The following is a 15,875-nucleotide window of genomic DNA, read 5'->3' on the forward strand; positions in this document are numbered from 1 at the left end:
TTAAAAAATATATATCCTCTGTTGCCGTCTCATTCAGTTACACCTCATTACAGGAACAGCAAACTCACTGCCAAATGCGCTGTTATTTATGGCAATGCTGAAACGTTAAGCCTTGGAGGAGTTGAGCGGAATAGGCTCGGATATTAAGGAGTGTGGCCAGAGGAAGGTGTGTAATAACCTGCTGTAATGCCTGGCCCTGTGGGTACAGAAGAGCCATGAGCAGGACTCTACATCTCTTGACCTGTCATTATGCCACACATACTCTGTTCTTTTCTTACACTTGGAGAAAACCAACCAAAACTCATACTTATTGTAGTTCCCTCAGAAAAAGTAGGTCTTCTCACTGTTTGGACTGTGGGGAATAGATGCCAGTACATCATGTGGGCTGTATTTTTTGGTTGAAAGTCTATTAAATGGGCCTTAGGAGGAACTTAAAGCTGTTCTCTTGTTTAAGAACCACTGGTGAACAATGGCAGTAGACTTCTGGATTGAACACTATGTCTGGCTTGGGGAGGGGGGGGGGTGATGACGAGTGGACCAAATGGTGCCCCCTATGGGCTACTCACGGACCTGATGCTGTAGAGCACGTTGCCGTTCTGGAAGATCCGTAGAAGCTTGTTCTCGGTGGTGACCTCGTGAAAGTTGGCGCCTTTCTCATTGGCAAAGAACAGGTCGGGCTTCCAAATGGAGTCTAACATGGATGGATCCAGGTCCAGAGAATTGTCAGGGTACTCGCTGTAGGCCAGTCGTGGGTCATTCCAGTGTTGCCGTAGAAACACATTCAGCCGGTAGTCCTGTGAAGAAATGTGGATGCTTGCTTTTGGCGCGTGGTTCTTGGACAGTAGTTACTGTGATGAAAGCGATGAGGTAGATTCCTTGGAAAGCCCTGGAATCTATTGTTCCCTTTATTATACTGCTGTTTTTTTTTGTCAATTTCTGAAATGCATACATAGCAAAGGACAATGACCAAGTGAATAATCTGCTTTACCAAGCAAGCATGCCAGAAAACTGCTAGATAGCATCCTGAAGCACAAGCTTGAGTTTGGTGTCTTTCAGCATTGTTCAACACAGTGTAATGTCCAGTGGTAATTAAGCTTAACACTACATTTGGTCCTACTCCAGAATATTTTAGCATACAGAAATATATAATACAGGAAGGTTGTTAGATCGTGTGATTGTGTCAAATTGAACAATTTTTAGGCCGTCGGGCAGTTCTGCTGAGAAGTCTTACTTTCTGTGTTAAATCGACTTTCCTAGAGTGCACCTATTTAAAGATCGCTCAAAGACCACTTAGACCACTTCGACCGTGCGAACAGAATGAACGCAATCAAGTGCTCAGCTGTGATAAGTTGATGTCTTCCGGTAATCTTCGGGCCGGTCCGCTTTAAGCCCTGGGAGGCGTCTGAATGAACGGCCGGGGAAGCGCATTAATCAGGATGAATACCGGGCTTTGCAGCGCACCTCCAGTGACATTATTAGTGTCCTAACTCCCGGAGCAAAGCCCTCCGGGCTACTCGCGGCTACGTTCTGCTGACCACGTCGTTCCCCTTAAAACAAAGGGCTTTATCGGTTCTTTTTTCTTTTTTTTTACCTTTTCGTTTTTTTTTTCATTTTGGGTCTTGACCGTCTCAATCCTTCATTTTAATTGCGGAGCGGACAGTTCATTATCGTCCCATCAAACCGACTCGGTCTCGGTCGTCTCCTGCAGGTAGCGCGGACGTGTTCCGTGAAAGCGGTGAGATGCGGAGGAGCAGCTCAAACGCACGCTGGAGCGAATTTTAAAAAAGCAGGCTTTGTGCAGGCGGCGGGGATTACAGTGTTAACACTGTGGCACAGCAGGAATAGACATTAAAATAGCGAATCTCATTAAGTGAGTTCATGGCAGCTATTTCTATTCTTGAAATGCCAGGCAGATTTCTCTTGGTAATGTGTATATGAAAAATGTGTTTTATCAGTGCTACCTTAGGAAATATGAAAGTGCAAATCACAGATCAACACTTTTATGGAGGAGTGCCCTATTGATGTTGGAGATATATTTACAGGCTTTCATCAGATATACGGAAATATTTCAACAGCTTATTTATGAGCTGTCAACAAACTATTCATAACACATATATAACGATTCTCACAACATCAGTTATATGTTTGTACTGTTTGCAAAGAACAATAGCTTTTTCAATATTCTTGCCTGCTTTTGCAGGCAAGAATATTGACAGGTATTTGCTATTTCAAATACCTGTCAACCCATACCTGTACAAGTCTGTACAAAACATTTTTTTCTACATTTTTTCATAGCCTGCCTAATTTTCAGATGGAACTATTGCATAAAGAAATGAATAAATAACATTACTTTTGAAATGAAGTCTTACCATAGTTGTTTCTGTGATGGACCCAAAGCTGTTGATGAAAATATTGCAGGTGACATTAACAGGTGGACCTGCAGAAAAAATAAATGAATAATGTAATCTTTGTTCCTTATCATATGTTGAGATACATTACTGCCATATATATACCCTGGTTTTCATGCCAATGGTAGCAAATTACATATGGTTTAAATATTAAACATACAGTTCATTAAGATGATATTTTATACTTATAACCAATTTTATCCTCATTTTGTTAACCTTTTTGTCTCCATATTTTTGTGTAATCTGACCTTGCAAAAGCCCTGTAGTGTGGGTTACATATCTTGGGATAAAAGAATAACAAAACAAATAATAAATAATAAATAATTTTTCAAAAATGTGAGTTCACATTCATTTGAATACAGTACATCTTCTTATTTCTACGCTAAGAGGTATTGCTGGTTTAACATACCACTTGCTCCTTCTGTGAATACGAAAAATGCAGACTGTAGAATATAGAAATACACCCAAACATGTTGAGATCTGTCCTGTTGGTGCAACCTCGTGTTTAATGTTTGGTAATAAAATTGTGTGGTTGGATGGTGTATCCAGCTAAACCACTGGTTCTTTGTGCAGTGGTGTTCCTTGGGGTATGGGAATTCAATCCAGACACTGCCAGTCTGGTCATTGGCTGGGAATTCCTTGTGCCAATGCATAATTAGCCATAATTTTTAATGTGGAGGGAGTATATCAGCACTAAAAAAACTTAATCAGTTCCAGGAATGGTACAGACTTACAATTGTTAATGGTTATTTTTAATTCAGGGAATAATAAGAAAGTTCATTCAAAAGTATAGTTTATTTCAGCTCTGCAAATGTTTTGCTGCAAAATATCACAAAAGTAATAAACTTGTCTCTCCATAGATAGTGTTGGCACCAAAGTGAGGGATTCAAAGTAGTGTTTGAGAGAGCTGATAGTTTAATCTCCTCAGCAGGATATGTTGTCTTCAGCCTTTGACAATGCTGAGCGCGGATTCTATTCACATGCTTCAAAGGGAGTTTTTGCCTTATGTGCAAGGAAACTGAGTCAGTTTTGAATGCTTTGTTATGATTGAGAGATCAGCCACGTTTTTTATGCCCCGTTGTCTCCCATTAGTTTTCTTTATCTGTCCTTATCTATCTATCTCTTTAGAACAGGGGAATCAAAATCGAGCCCTGAGGGGCAGTATTTTCTGCAGGTATTTGCGGTTTCCTTTCAAATAGCAGCCAATTAAGGCCTTGAGAATAGCTTGTGTGACTTTAGCCAATCAAAGACTAGAATGAACCATTGGTGCTAAAAACGCACCGAAAACCGTCAGGCACTGCGGCAATCCTGGATGTGGACGCATACTGTACGCTTTAGAGCTCAGTCGCTTTCTGTTTAAGCGCCTTGATTATGTGCAAGGCAGGTATGCATTACATTCAATTAGGAGACAGAGTGCCAGTGTGAGTTTGGCAGCTGTCAGCGATGTTGGTTAAGTATGAAATATATAAATGTAAATGGTCACAGGGCGATGGAGTGGAAGCCTGTGTGAGAATCTGCTTACTCGAATGGTGAGGAAAATGCACATTTATTCAGTCACTGAGTTAATCTGTGAGCGTCTCACCATCCTTTCTAAATGAGCCAAAGCCTCCTCCAAAAGCCCCCAAACTTCACTGCAATTAAGCACAGAAATAATGTGACAAGACTAACAGCTGTTATGCTCAATTAGAGAGGATTTTCTCTCTGGGTAGCGGGGAGTTGGATGAAGCGGAAGTTGACTGTTTTGGTCGTTCATCTCGCTTCCCTTCTGGGCAGTGGCTCGCTGGCGTACCTTTGAAGTTGGGCCTGATGCGGGCATCATACCCAGAGGTTCTTCCCATCAGCTTGTCCAAGAAGTCAGACGGAGACATTTGGTGCTTTGGAGTTTTGCCGGCGGACTTTATCTCCTCTTTACAGGAGGCTGGTCTGCCGTTTTTTTTTTTTTTTTTTTTTTTTGGAAAGAAAAAAATGAAAGAGAAAAAAAAGAAAAGAGAGCATTAGAATCAGATTCTACTACAATGCACTGTTTAAATGACAAAGAATTACAAGTGCCCAGTCAAAGGAACATACCACAAAGACCAAAAAAAAAAAAAAAAAAAAAATCATAATAATAACCATCATCATCGTTATCATTATTATTGGAGCATTTAGGGCAGACACAACAGAGCGGCATGTGATGTTGAGCTTTGGAGGGAAAGTGTGCCTTCGCCACATCAGAGGCTTCAGAGGCGTGAAGCCTGACAGATTTGACGGCTCAATTGAAAAGCCGTGCGTGTCACTGCTCGGAGGGGGTAGGTGGGGGGGGGGGGGGGGGGGAGCTTCGGTTCTGACCGCAGGGGAGCACCGCGCTGCACATGACGGTCGTGACGGGCCTGGGGAAGGCTTTCGGGAGCCCAGGGACCCGCCCTGCGCCGGCTCCTCCATCCTACGCTCCGACGCAGCGGCCAGATTTCGCCACCAATGCCTTTGATGTTTTGTTTAGCGTATCAGTCAGAACCTCACAGCCGCTGTGAAGTGGTGAAGATCACAGCAGTTCCCTTCCGGGAGGATTTTTTACGTTGCTTTTTTTTTTAACGTTGCGCAGGAAGGCGTTTGTACTGTACGCTGTGCGATCATGAGGTCCGTGGCCTCGTCCCTGAGCGCCTCTTGTCCTTTGGGCCGGGGGGGGGCGGTGAAGGGGGTCACTAATCTAGTTTTGCAGTTCAGCATTCAGCCTTGGGTAAATATTGAGTGTGCTGTGTTCCTCTGAGCAACACTGAATACTGAAATGTGAAGGAAGCGTAAAAGACGTGCCAAAAAAGACCAGCGCCAGATTGGCAGATGCATTACTCGCAAACTTGTTATGCAGAGCGGCTCAGCCTGAAAATTCTTATTTTTTCTTTTACCTTTTCGATCTAAAAGAAAATATTTTGCAGTTAATAAGGATAAGCTAACAAAGTGTGTCATGTATAGAATGCATAATATGTTCATTAAGTAAAGACTAAGTTGTCCAAAAAAATATAATATACAGTAAAACCATGCAGTGTTGAACTTATTCAGTAAGTTTGATTTTAGTTTTACTTAGTTATATTGCCCTCCAAAGCACTTAGTCATTAAATATCTGTATGCATGCATGTATGGATGTGACCTTCATAAATCCAGTTTCCTCTGCCCTTGCTGTGCTGTGAGATCATGCAACAGAACTAAAAATGCTTTTAAAGAGCGTTCTGATGAGCTACCTAAGATTTACAGATTAAAATAATTTATTGGTCTTCTTGTGGTGTTGAATTTACGCATGAATATATTTAACCTAAAATGCAGGCGCCCATATTTATGCCTGGTTTCCAGGGGTCTTAAAATGTCCAGAGGCCTGCACTTAACACAAGCTTAATTCCAAAGAAGACTTAATGGAACCCATTTGCAAAATCCCCTCCCCGATTCACTGTATACAGTACATCCTGTTAATACATATGCATGCAGAAATAATGTGTGCTGCAAGAGCACCATTACACAGTGCCATGTTACTCAAAGTTTTCCAGTTGTTGGGTAATTTGTTTTTATGACTTTGTTTCCCACCAGGATATTTCAAATATTTTTTTGAAATATTTTTTAAAAAATACAGTCATTAACTCAACCACACAGCCAATATTAGTTTTCTTATTCATAGGTGAAGTAGATTGTTTGCCTAGATCGTCTATAAGATGAAATTTTGACATTTAGAAGGCACTTATCTAAGGAAAATTCTAAGTACATGCAGCATTTAACAAGACAGAAAGAGCACTGACAGTCAGTCAATTTTAGAGACAAGTCTATAGATTATATATTTTAAATGTTATTAAGTTAAAATGGTAGGATGTTATATGAGAAAAGTTCCAGATCTCATTACCCAAATATATCAGTTTTTTAGGGAAGGGTAATGGTTCGCTTTTTTCTTCAGGAGTGACCGTGTTTACAGATGTGCAGCCATCCCTGCCTACACAGCGTGACCCACTTACCCATTTCTATTTAAGTCAGGTTCCCTGCCTCTCACCTGAGTGCTCAGGTAATTGGAATGAGACCATGGAGGAAGGAGCGTTGAGAGTCACGCAACCTCGGGGACGTGTTTGTGAAGCCACAGTGCGTAGGTGCAAACAAAGTGCATCTCTGTCGAACGCAACGCATCACTAGGCCACTCTCTAATGGCCTTCCTTAGTCTCGGCATGTTAAACAGGCCTCTACTGCTTACTTTACAGCCTCTCGTGTTGACACATGCTGTGTGAAGGGTGGTGTTGAGGTTGCTGTGGCTTGGTATCCTTAAGTTATGTAATTTTCTGTTTCTGTTACAATAATGGAAAGGTCCTCAAAAGGAAAAGCCACAGAAAGTTTTAAACAGGAGAAGGGATCCCCTTCCCTAAGTGCCTCGATGGTACGCCCCCCCTGGAGAAATTAGCAAGTGCTCTGAAGCATTACTTAGTCTCCTCCCACCCTCTGTCACGATTGTTCTTTGTTGGAAAATTCCAGCATAAAGACAATCACTTAGAATTGAACAGAGCAATCGTGGAGTTTAATACCATGGGCTCAGATCTTCCAGCTGCAAAAGCTCATTGTTTCAATGCTTGAAAAGCAGTCATCAGTCACTTAAATGAATGAAAACGTGGGGCTGTCTGGAGGCGTATCCATCTGTGGCACTCATGACACTGTTCTTAGTGCGGTGATGTACCCCGTGGTCTGGAATCAAATGTGCTCCATTCATCATTTGTGGTCGGTAGTCCCAACGGGTAAGGAATAATTGGCGATTGCGTTGCCCAGTCAGGGTGAGGAACTGAGTGGGTTGGATATTCACTGTCTCCTAACACAGTACTGACCTCTGTAGTTGAGCTGTATACCTTCTGTCTACCTCCTTCAGTTGTTGTGTAGTCATTTACCGCACAGATACACAGTCACAACTCACATAAACTCACCATTGAGCTCCGTTTCGTTTCTCACTCTTGGTACAATTAATCGAATGAAAACGTCACAATTAACGTTTTCATCCAATCTGCAGCAAGGGCGATAATGAATTGCGAATACTGGACTTTTTTTTTTTTTTTCATTTTCGTTGCTGTTTTATCCTAAAGTAGTGGATAAAATATAGCCACCTGAGTACAACAGCACGGACGAGATGCTATTTCTTTCTTTTAAAATGTTGGCTAGACTTGATGTTTTGCCATTTGCTAATCCCACATTAAAAAGTTGAAATTTTAGTGATCCAGTTTACATACCTTGCACATAAAAACCATGCACATGATTCTTAAAGAGACAGTTTATGCTGGTTTCAACAGATTATCTGATTGAGTCACCTTTGCATGAATGTACTGCTTTATACAGTATACTGCACTGAAAACGTAATATTTCTTGACTTGAGAATTGCTCCCATTCAATTTACTTTCATACTCAGTATACAGAAATGGGGCTATAATTGTATGTATTCACTGTCACGGGAAGCAAAGTGATCTTGACAGGGTGGTGAATACTATTTGTACACATTTCATGAAATTCCTCGAAATGCCATCTTTTCACAAACAACTGTCAGACTCTTTGGCACAGCCAGCCATTGGCCCTTTCCTCTAAATTAAAGCAAACAAAAAATCTATTCAGTGACAAAGGCAGAATGTCAGTCCGACTTTTCTTGACAACTTTGCAGTGCATCGGATCTGCGACTTGTTTTGACTGCAAGCATTAACAAACAAATTGCTGCGACAGTTATCCCTTTAGTGTTTTTGAAATATTGACGCGAGGAAAATAGATCTCGTTTAATACAATTGCTTACGCTCGTGAAGATCTCTGGGAAATTTTGACAGGAAGGAAGATATTTTCAAAGGAAAAATGTCACACAAGTGCTTTGCTGGGTCTGCATCTTATAATATACCTTCAGCCATCTTGTCTTTACATATGACATTAACTCAAACTCCCTCTCTCATTGTCTCTCAACACTGCCTGCACCCCTTCACAAACCAGTGGTGTAAGCCAAGTCCATCAATGCACACATTTTAAGATAGGAAGATTGAAATGAGGGCTTTATGATAAACAAATTCTTCTTTCCCCTCACGTTTTGAATGCGGTTGAAAGAAGTCAGTATCTGATTTTGGGAATCATTCAATTGCACCAGTGCTTGTTAGCAGTGAAGATAGCACTGTCTTCCAATGTTTGTCTCCGAAAATCTTTGTAAACATTTTATTTTCCTACTGACTCGTTTTAAGCTGCCGACTGCTGTGAGGGTCTTTGCCTTTACGAGGTGAAAGCTTTTTTTGAGCGAAGAGACTGTTTGTGTATGAAGTGACCTTGTTAGTCTTGCTATTTGTGGAAGGACTGCTTTTTAAATGCTGTCACAGTGCTGCACAGAGAGTCTCAGTTAGGAACTTTCTTGAACAAAGTATTCTCACTGAGGCTGCTGGAGCGTGTAAGGCAGCAAGCTGATGTGTGTGTGTGTGTATGTGTGGTGTGCATATGTGCATGCGTTTGTGTGCAGGTGTGTGTGTGTGTGTCCCGAGTGTGTTTGCATGCATGTGTGTGGGGAGGGGAGGTTAGACCATTGTTGCCATGGTTACACAGTCCTCTCACGTATGATGACCTCAGCTGAATCATAACCAGCGCCCCAAGAGGTGAGATCCTACTGGAGTCCTTGAAGCTTCTTCACACAACCCCACCACCAGCCCCTCATGCATTCATAATGAAGGGCCTCCATATTCTGGATGGCATTCACCAGGTCAGCAGGAGTGGGGGAAAAAAAGTGCAAAGGTAAATTCAAAGTGCCAAATAAGAACAGTCAATTACCCAGAATGGAATATGTGATGCTTCTCCTCGGTCTCATATTAATTGTTCTCAATATCCTGCTGGAGGACTTGTGGGGGAAGCCGGGGTCAGCGGCAATAGAGCCTTTGTGCAGAGCTGGAGGGGCCGGCATGGACCTGAATGACGGGCAGACAGAGCTGCTCCTCAAGTCATTGAAATGCAATGTAAGGGACTTTTAATGAGACTGACCTTCCGGGCTTCCCTCTCTGTTCTCATCTTCTATGCCTGAAACCTCGAGCAAAAACGGGTAACTTAACCACTTTTGCAGATTTCTTCCCTCTCCCTCAGACGAGTGGCAGAGTGCTTCTTTGTTTATCGTGCGGCCGAAGTTTAATGAGTATACTGCATTTTGTAAAAGAAATAAATATAAAGATGAAATATGAATACTTGTGCCAGAAATATTTATCATAATTTGCGTGGCGTTAGAGAATCGTGACTGAGTTTGTGCAGCGAATCCCTAAATGGGCAGCACAGATGTTATATAGACATTTTCTCAGCTAGAGAAACCAATGCAAAGGCGTACTGGGGGGGGGGGGGGGGGGGGATATGGCGGTACCATGGCAACCGAGTGGTATGTCAATATATCTACCGCAGTTAAACTGCTACTGGAAACATCATAAAACTTCAAGATGGTGCGAATTGTGAAATGACATCCTAATCTCAACCAGCCGATTAGAACAAAATATGAATGAGTACAACATAACATAGCAGTCAAGTGGGTATGCGTGGGTATGTTTAAAAAAAAAAAATTGTTGCTGTTTTTTCGTTCCTGTTTTTTAAGATCAGTTCCAACAAATCATTTTTGCATTCATCCTTACCTATGACAATTCAATTCTGTTGTTGTTGTAGCAGTCATGTTTTAAGTCAGTCTCTACTGCCTTTATGCAGTACATAATGTACCCTTCAGCAGCTACATTTTACATGTGCAAAAATGAGCCGTTTGCAGTGCCATCAGTCTGCAGGGAGCCATCTTTGGATGATGGAGACAGTTCAGTTTAAGCTTTTCAGAGGCACAAACGCAAATGAGGAAGCAGGAAAGAGCACATGGTGGAGGGATTAAGGAAGGGAAGGGGTAACTTTGACTGAGAAAACCACACTGCATGGCCAAAAGTATGTGGACACCTGACATCCAATCGAATTCATCTTCTAAAATTATGGGCATTAATGTGGAGTTGGTCCAACCTTGGCTATGGCAACCTCCACTCATCTGGGAAGGCTTTAGACTAGATGTTGGAGCATTGCTGTAGGGATTTGCTTCCATTCAGCCAGAAGAGCATTAGTGAGGTCAGGCAGTGATTGGGCGATTAGGCCTGGCTCACAGTTGGCTTTCCAATTGATCCCAAAGGTGTTGGATGGGGTTGAGGTCAGGGCTCTGCAGGCCAATCAAGTTCTCCCACACCGATCTCTATATGGACCTTGCAGTGTGCCTGGGGGCATTACCATGCTGAAACAGGAAAGGACCTTCCCCAAACTGCTGGGGAAGCACGGAATCTTCTGGAATGGGATTGTATGCTGTAGCATTAAGATTTGCCCTTAGCAAACCAACCTGCTACTGTACACCCCTCCCCACATACTACATCCCACAGTGTATGCATTTCCAGCAATGCTTAAACAATTTGCAAATAACTAATTAGTTTTCATTAGCAAGATCATTTGCAGCTGATCACCATTATTTTTGAAGGCATGATTCAAATGTTTCTGCTGTGTACGGTCATTGCTCTTGTCCAGATTCAGCAGTTTTAATTTAGTCCTGAAAGCACTAGGCTATGTCCATATGATGTTACAGCCATGGCCATGGGACATTTCCATTCTATTTCTGCCAGTTCAGGAAATTCAGTTGATTAATTTCTTCAATTCAATTTGAATCCTTGATTGTCTGAATTAAAATTGATTTTGCTGTAACACATATTGTACATATGCAATCTAGCTTTCTACTGTTGCCAACGTTCTTAATTGAAGTTGCCAACAGTTCTGCACATGCATCATGATGCTCGTTTGTGCACCTGCCACTCTTGTATTTAGTTTAATTGGAGCAATTGCCCCTGTGGAACACTAGGCAGTAGCACTTGGCTTTCGCAAGCAACACAAACCATGACATAGCAACGCATGTGGGGTGAGGAAAATGTGGCATTCCAGTTAAATCACTTTTGTGAAAAATTCCCCTAGCTGATCTTAGAAAGCTGTACTGTGTGATTTGCTGCTTGATGCTTTCTGGGAGAGAAAAAAGGCACCAATGAGGTCAGTTTGACAACAATGACAAACTCAACTGGCAGTGTGGACCGTTTCCCCCTGCCAGCAAGAAGTTCTCCTTTACAGCTGCCACGAAGATTGAGAGAGGTAAACCAGCCAGACCCAAAGGCTCACTATACATGAAGTGTTGTAAATCTGAACAAACGGATCAGAGCACTTCCTGCAAACTGCATCGAGCTTGCTGTAAATGCCACTCTATTGCCAGGAGCCTCTTTACATGAAAGGCCGGATTAGACTAATGGCCATTTGAAGGCGCAGTGACCTCCGAAGCAGCCATTTGCATTTTCTGGATCTTGATTGGCTGATGAAAGGGTTTCAGCATGGATAATGGCAGATAGGAACAGCCTTCCATTTGTCACACCGCCCCCCCTTAAAAAAAAGAACGACAACTCTTGCCTGCTTGCGGATTTTTCTTCTGCTCCCTGATTTTTTCTGCTTCTTTTTTTTTTGAAAGCTTTTTTTTTTTTTATTCTGCATTTTCCCACCCAGTTTGGAACTCCCAGTCATAAGTGTTGGCCTGTCCCATCACAGGAGTGTCTGTTTGGGAGGGAACACAGTAGCATGTGTATCCCTCAAAATGCCTTTCTGTCTGCAGCCCACCAGCCAAGCTGTGCAGACACTGTGCTCTGTGACTGCGCAGCTGAAGCAGCTGGTAGATTGCAGACCCCTGGTTGACAAGCATCTTTACTGAGCAACAAGGTAGGAGAAGCCCTGTTGACTCCAATTATGAACTTCATACATTGGCACAATCCCAATTTTACAGTAGACTACTGTAAAGCAGGCTTTTCCCACCTGAATGGAGCTCGACCGCCCTGTCTGTCACCACCTGACTTGGTGGTGTTGACACAGGCTTTCTTCTTGCTTTCTTCTGTTCTTTCTTCTGTCACTTTTTCTGTAAAGCAGATTCTAAATGTGCTATATGAATGAAGTTTATTATTGCTTTCAAAATCAGGGTGTGAGCCTACTTTCTGGAAGGTTTCAAAAGATTTGTGTTGTGGGGGTGTTGATGGGGGGGGGGGGGGCATCCTGTCCATTCTTTTATTAGCAACATGCTCCGTTCTAATAAAAGGATCACAGAGAATCACCATTAACAGGGAACAGCGTTTAAAAACTGAAGCCATCGTTTATGTAAAGTGGACAGATGAGCTCTGGAGAGAATAATTAGAGGGCAAAGGTGAAACTGAAAGCAAATGAACACACACACACAAACACACACACACACGCAAACACACATCTCTCCTTCTCTCTCTTTGTCTCTGTCTCATACACACACTCACAATATTTTCAGAAGATAGAGAATAAATAGCCGACAAAAAAAAAAATGCTGTTTTCTGGAAACCATCAGCTGAAGTACTTTGAAAAGGTTACAAGACTCAGAATGAGATGCAAATAAGTGGAATGTCTAAGCAGGCACCCTTACAAAAGGGCACAGACTCCAGTGACTTTCCGCAAGTATTAAAAAAAAAACAACAAAAAACAGCAACTAGAAATCTTTGACAGAAATGTTATTTTAGCATGCCTCATAAAGCTTCAGAGTTTCAGCCCGGAATTGACCAAACCCCATTAGTTTCAATTAGACAGAGAACATATTCTGCGCATGAATTGGAAGCATATGCCGTTAATTGCGCTTAATTTGAACGCCTGGCTTCGGGAAGAATACTAATTGTGAGTGTAGCTATTCCCTCGATTCAGCGACCATCGGGGAAATCAGGGCCATTAGACGCATATGCGTTCACACTCCCCATGCATAAAATTGCAGGCAATAAGACTCCAGCGTCATTAACATACATATTGTAAGATTTAGTATGATAATCACTCAACCTGTGATTTTGACCTGTTGCACAGCAATGTATATTTATAGTACTCATGAAATCCACATTTGTTCTCATCCTCAAAATCTAGTACGATTGGTTCTACAAATCATTAGCAGTTTTATTAACCACATTAAAATACGTTTCTGCTCATGCTATTTCAAAAGATAATTATTACTATTTAAAAGTATTTTTGAAAAACTTGTTCCAGTATTTAATCTTCACAGAACTGATGCAAAAATGTATTGATGCTATTTTGCTAGCATTAATGCCTAAAAGGACCTTACAGTCCATTTAGCTTCAGAATGCTTTTCCATTTTTATTTAAAGCATGTTTGAGTGTTGAGATTTTAAAGAAAGGTAATTGAGATTTGCACCAGGGTTTCTTCCTGTCAGACGAACGCAGTCTAGTCCCAGCCTTTCTGAAGAGGCCCTCATTAGAACAAAAATGACAGGCCAAAGCAATCAACTACTGACGCTAATCAACAGCAAACTGGGAAATGTGCTGGAAAAGGGATTTGTGTGGGGGAGTCTAAGGCAGCTTGTTGGGGCTGCCTTGTGCAGTGTAAGAGGGGTTCAGTTTTTTGGGAATTTGAGCTTGGGGCACGGGGGCCAGGGGAGTGAAAACAAGATTTGTGTCCTTGCAGAAGAGCTGAAGGCCTGTCCCATTCCCTTCTTAAAGGCTTAATTAGACATCGATGCTAATCGTTTCCACGGCTTTCTTCAGTACTTTATGCCAATCCCCACCCACGCCCACCCCCACCCCTTTCAAATTGCAACTCAGTGTTTTACTGTTTTGTTTTTTGTTTAACATAATTAGCTCCGTGTGCGAGGCAATGCTAATGGCAAAATTAACTTCCTGGAAATGTTCATATATTTTGCTGTCTGATTGCGCGGCCCGGGGTTTCATGGTTTACACTAATCCGACCTTAACCCACGAAGCCTGTCGCCCCCGTGCGCTGAATGCCACTGCTCGTGCGTTTTAATTTGCAGCGCGACCTTTAATCTTCTGGGAGCGGGGCCTGACATCTCCACAGGCCTATCGGAAGTAATGCGTTTTGCTGTGTGCGTTGTGTCTCCATCGAGGCAGCGATGGCCCGCGCTTTGATCGTAGATTATGTCTAAAGGGCCTGCACTTTGCCTGCCTGAGCTCCTTAAACGCGCTGTCCCCTTTGACCGCCAGTGGAGAGGCTCTACTCCTCGCAACCTGGGTTTCCAAGGCATTTCCAAATTACATATCATAGCATTACTTTTAACGGTTTAGATACTGGTAAAATTGCAAAAAAAATAATAATAAAAAAATACTGCCAATACCACAGAATTCTCAACTAAACATATTTCTTACCAAAACATGCAATCATATCAAATAAGAATTTTGTTTTGAATATGGGTTTTAAAAAAAAAGTAAAATGGAGGAATTTGATTTATTTTCAGTTATTATTTGACCTGTGACTGCTTTTTTCCCCCAAGAAACGAAGGCAAACTTTTAATACCCTTTTTGGCCAAAGTCCCTCGGCTTTCACTGCTGATTTAAGAAAAAACTAAGACAAAAGGATTAAGCTTGTCCCCTGCATCTGATCTCTGGCGTACAAATGTGAGTACAGAGAGGTGAAGCAGGTAGGAAGTGTACCTCTCTATAAACCTCTAAATCTCTTTTGTATTCAATGCCTTGGTTTCCACATGTTTTTCTGTGAAGGGAACATACATCATGGCGTCTGGTATGAATATAGAATCTACCCGCGATAAAGCCGTGGGGTTTCACGGGAAGAGCTCAGTAATCATTGTGACGGTTCCGTCACGCATAGCAGACATTCATGACCCCCAACCATTCCCGCCATCGTGATACATCAAGTAAAAGCCAAGTGTTTTCAAATAAATACTGCACAAAGAGGTAAGCCATGCAGTGCATTTCAACACATTTTTGATGAGCATAATGTCAGTGGACTATTCAATTTTTTCTACTTTTCATACATTTCACTTATATCTGAAACCAGACCAAGCTTCTCAAATTGTTAATACCATTTTTATTTTCTTGTGGGTTTTTAAATGAAAAGTACCTATTAATGTTCTGTCTATTATTTGTTTTAAAATGTTAATTGGAATTAAGACACCCAGTTTTATTAAAAAGCTTTAATTCTGTAACCTCCAATAGGGAATGGCCATTGCAGGGCTATCCTGCTGTTAGAAAAGAAAAAAGTGTTCAAGAAGCCATCCGTCTGCAGGGCTAAGCTTCCTCTGGAGCAGAAGACCACAAATCTTACCCACCAGGCGTGGGCAGCCTCTGGTGCCCAGTAGACTGGAGATGTCCTTGTTGTGTATATGGGGATAAACAGGGGCGCTGTTATCGGGGGGGGGGGGGGATTCTGAGGGCCTTAACATAGGATTTTCTTGGGTAATGGGGCCCAATGTCAGATCTTTTCGTGGGGCCAAAATTCAGTTAATATATGCACATTTATTTAATATGAATAACAAACCAATGTACTTTTTTTTCTCCATTTTTACCTACAATTACACAAAATGATTACTTTTACTTAAAAATAATCTCAGACATGACTCGCCTTTGGCTTTGATTACAATTGAATTAATTATTGGAAGTCTATCCAATCATTTTGCAAAGTGGG

At 41.9% G+C, this 15,875-nt stretch overlaps 1 protein-coding gene across 1 annotated transcript in view; it reads right to left on the reverse strand.

The window, feature by feature from the left end:
* Positions 1-15,875, reverse strand: part of glra4a (glycine receptor, alpha 4a) — a 48,293-nt gene that overhangs the window by 14,438 nt on the left and 17,980 nt on the right. Inside the window, exons 2-4 of the mRNA XM_035409243.1 lie at positions 4,198-4,331; positions 2,370-2,437; positions 571-794 (exon numbers count right to left, since the gene is read on the reverse strand). Coding sequence (XP_035265134.1) covers positions 571-794; positions 2,370-2,437; positions 4,198-4,331 — 426 coding nt within the window. The remainder of the gene's footprint in view (positions 1-570; positions 795-2,369; positions 2,438-4,197; positions 4,332-15,875) is intronic.

The sequence above is a fragment of the Anguilla anguilla genome, chromosome 3 (genome assembly GCF_013347855.1).
Source record: "Anguilla anguilla isolate fAngAng1 chromosome 3, fAngAng1.pri, whole genome shotgun sequence".
NCBI lineage: Eukaryota > Metazoa > Chordata > Actinopteri > Anguilliformes > Anguillidae > Anguilla > Anguilla anguilla.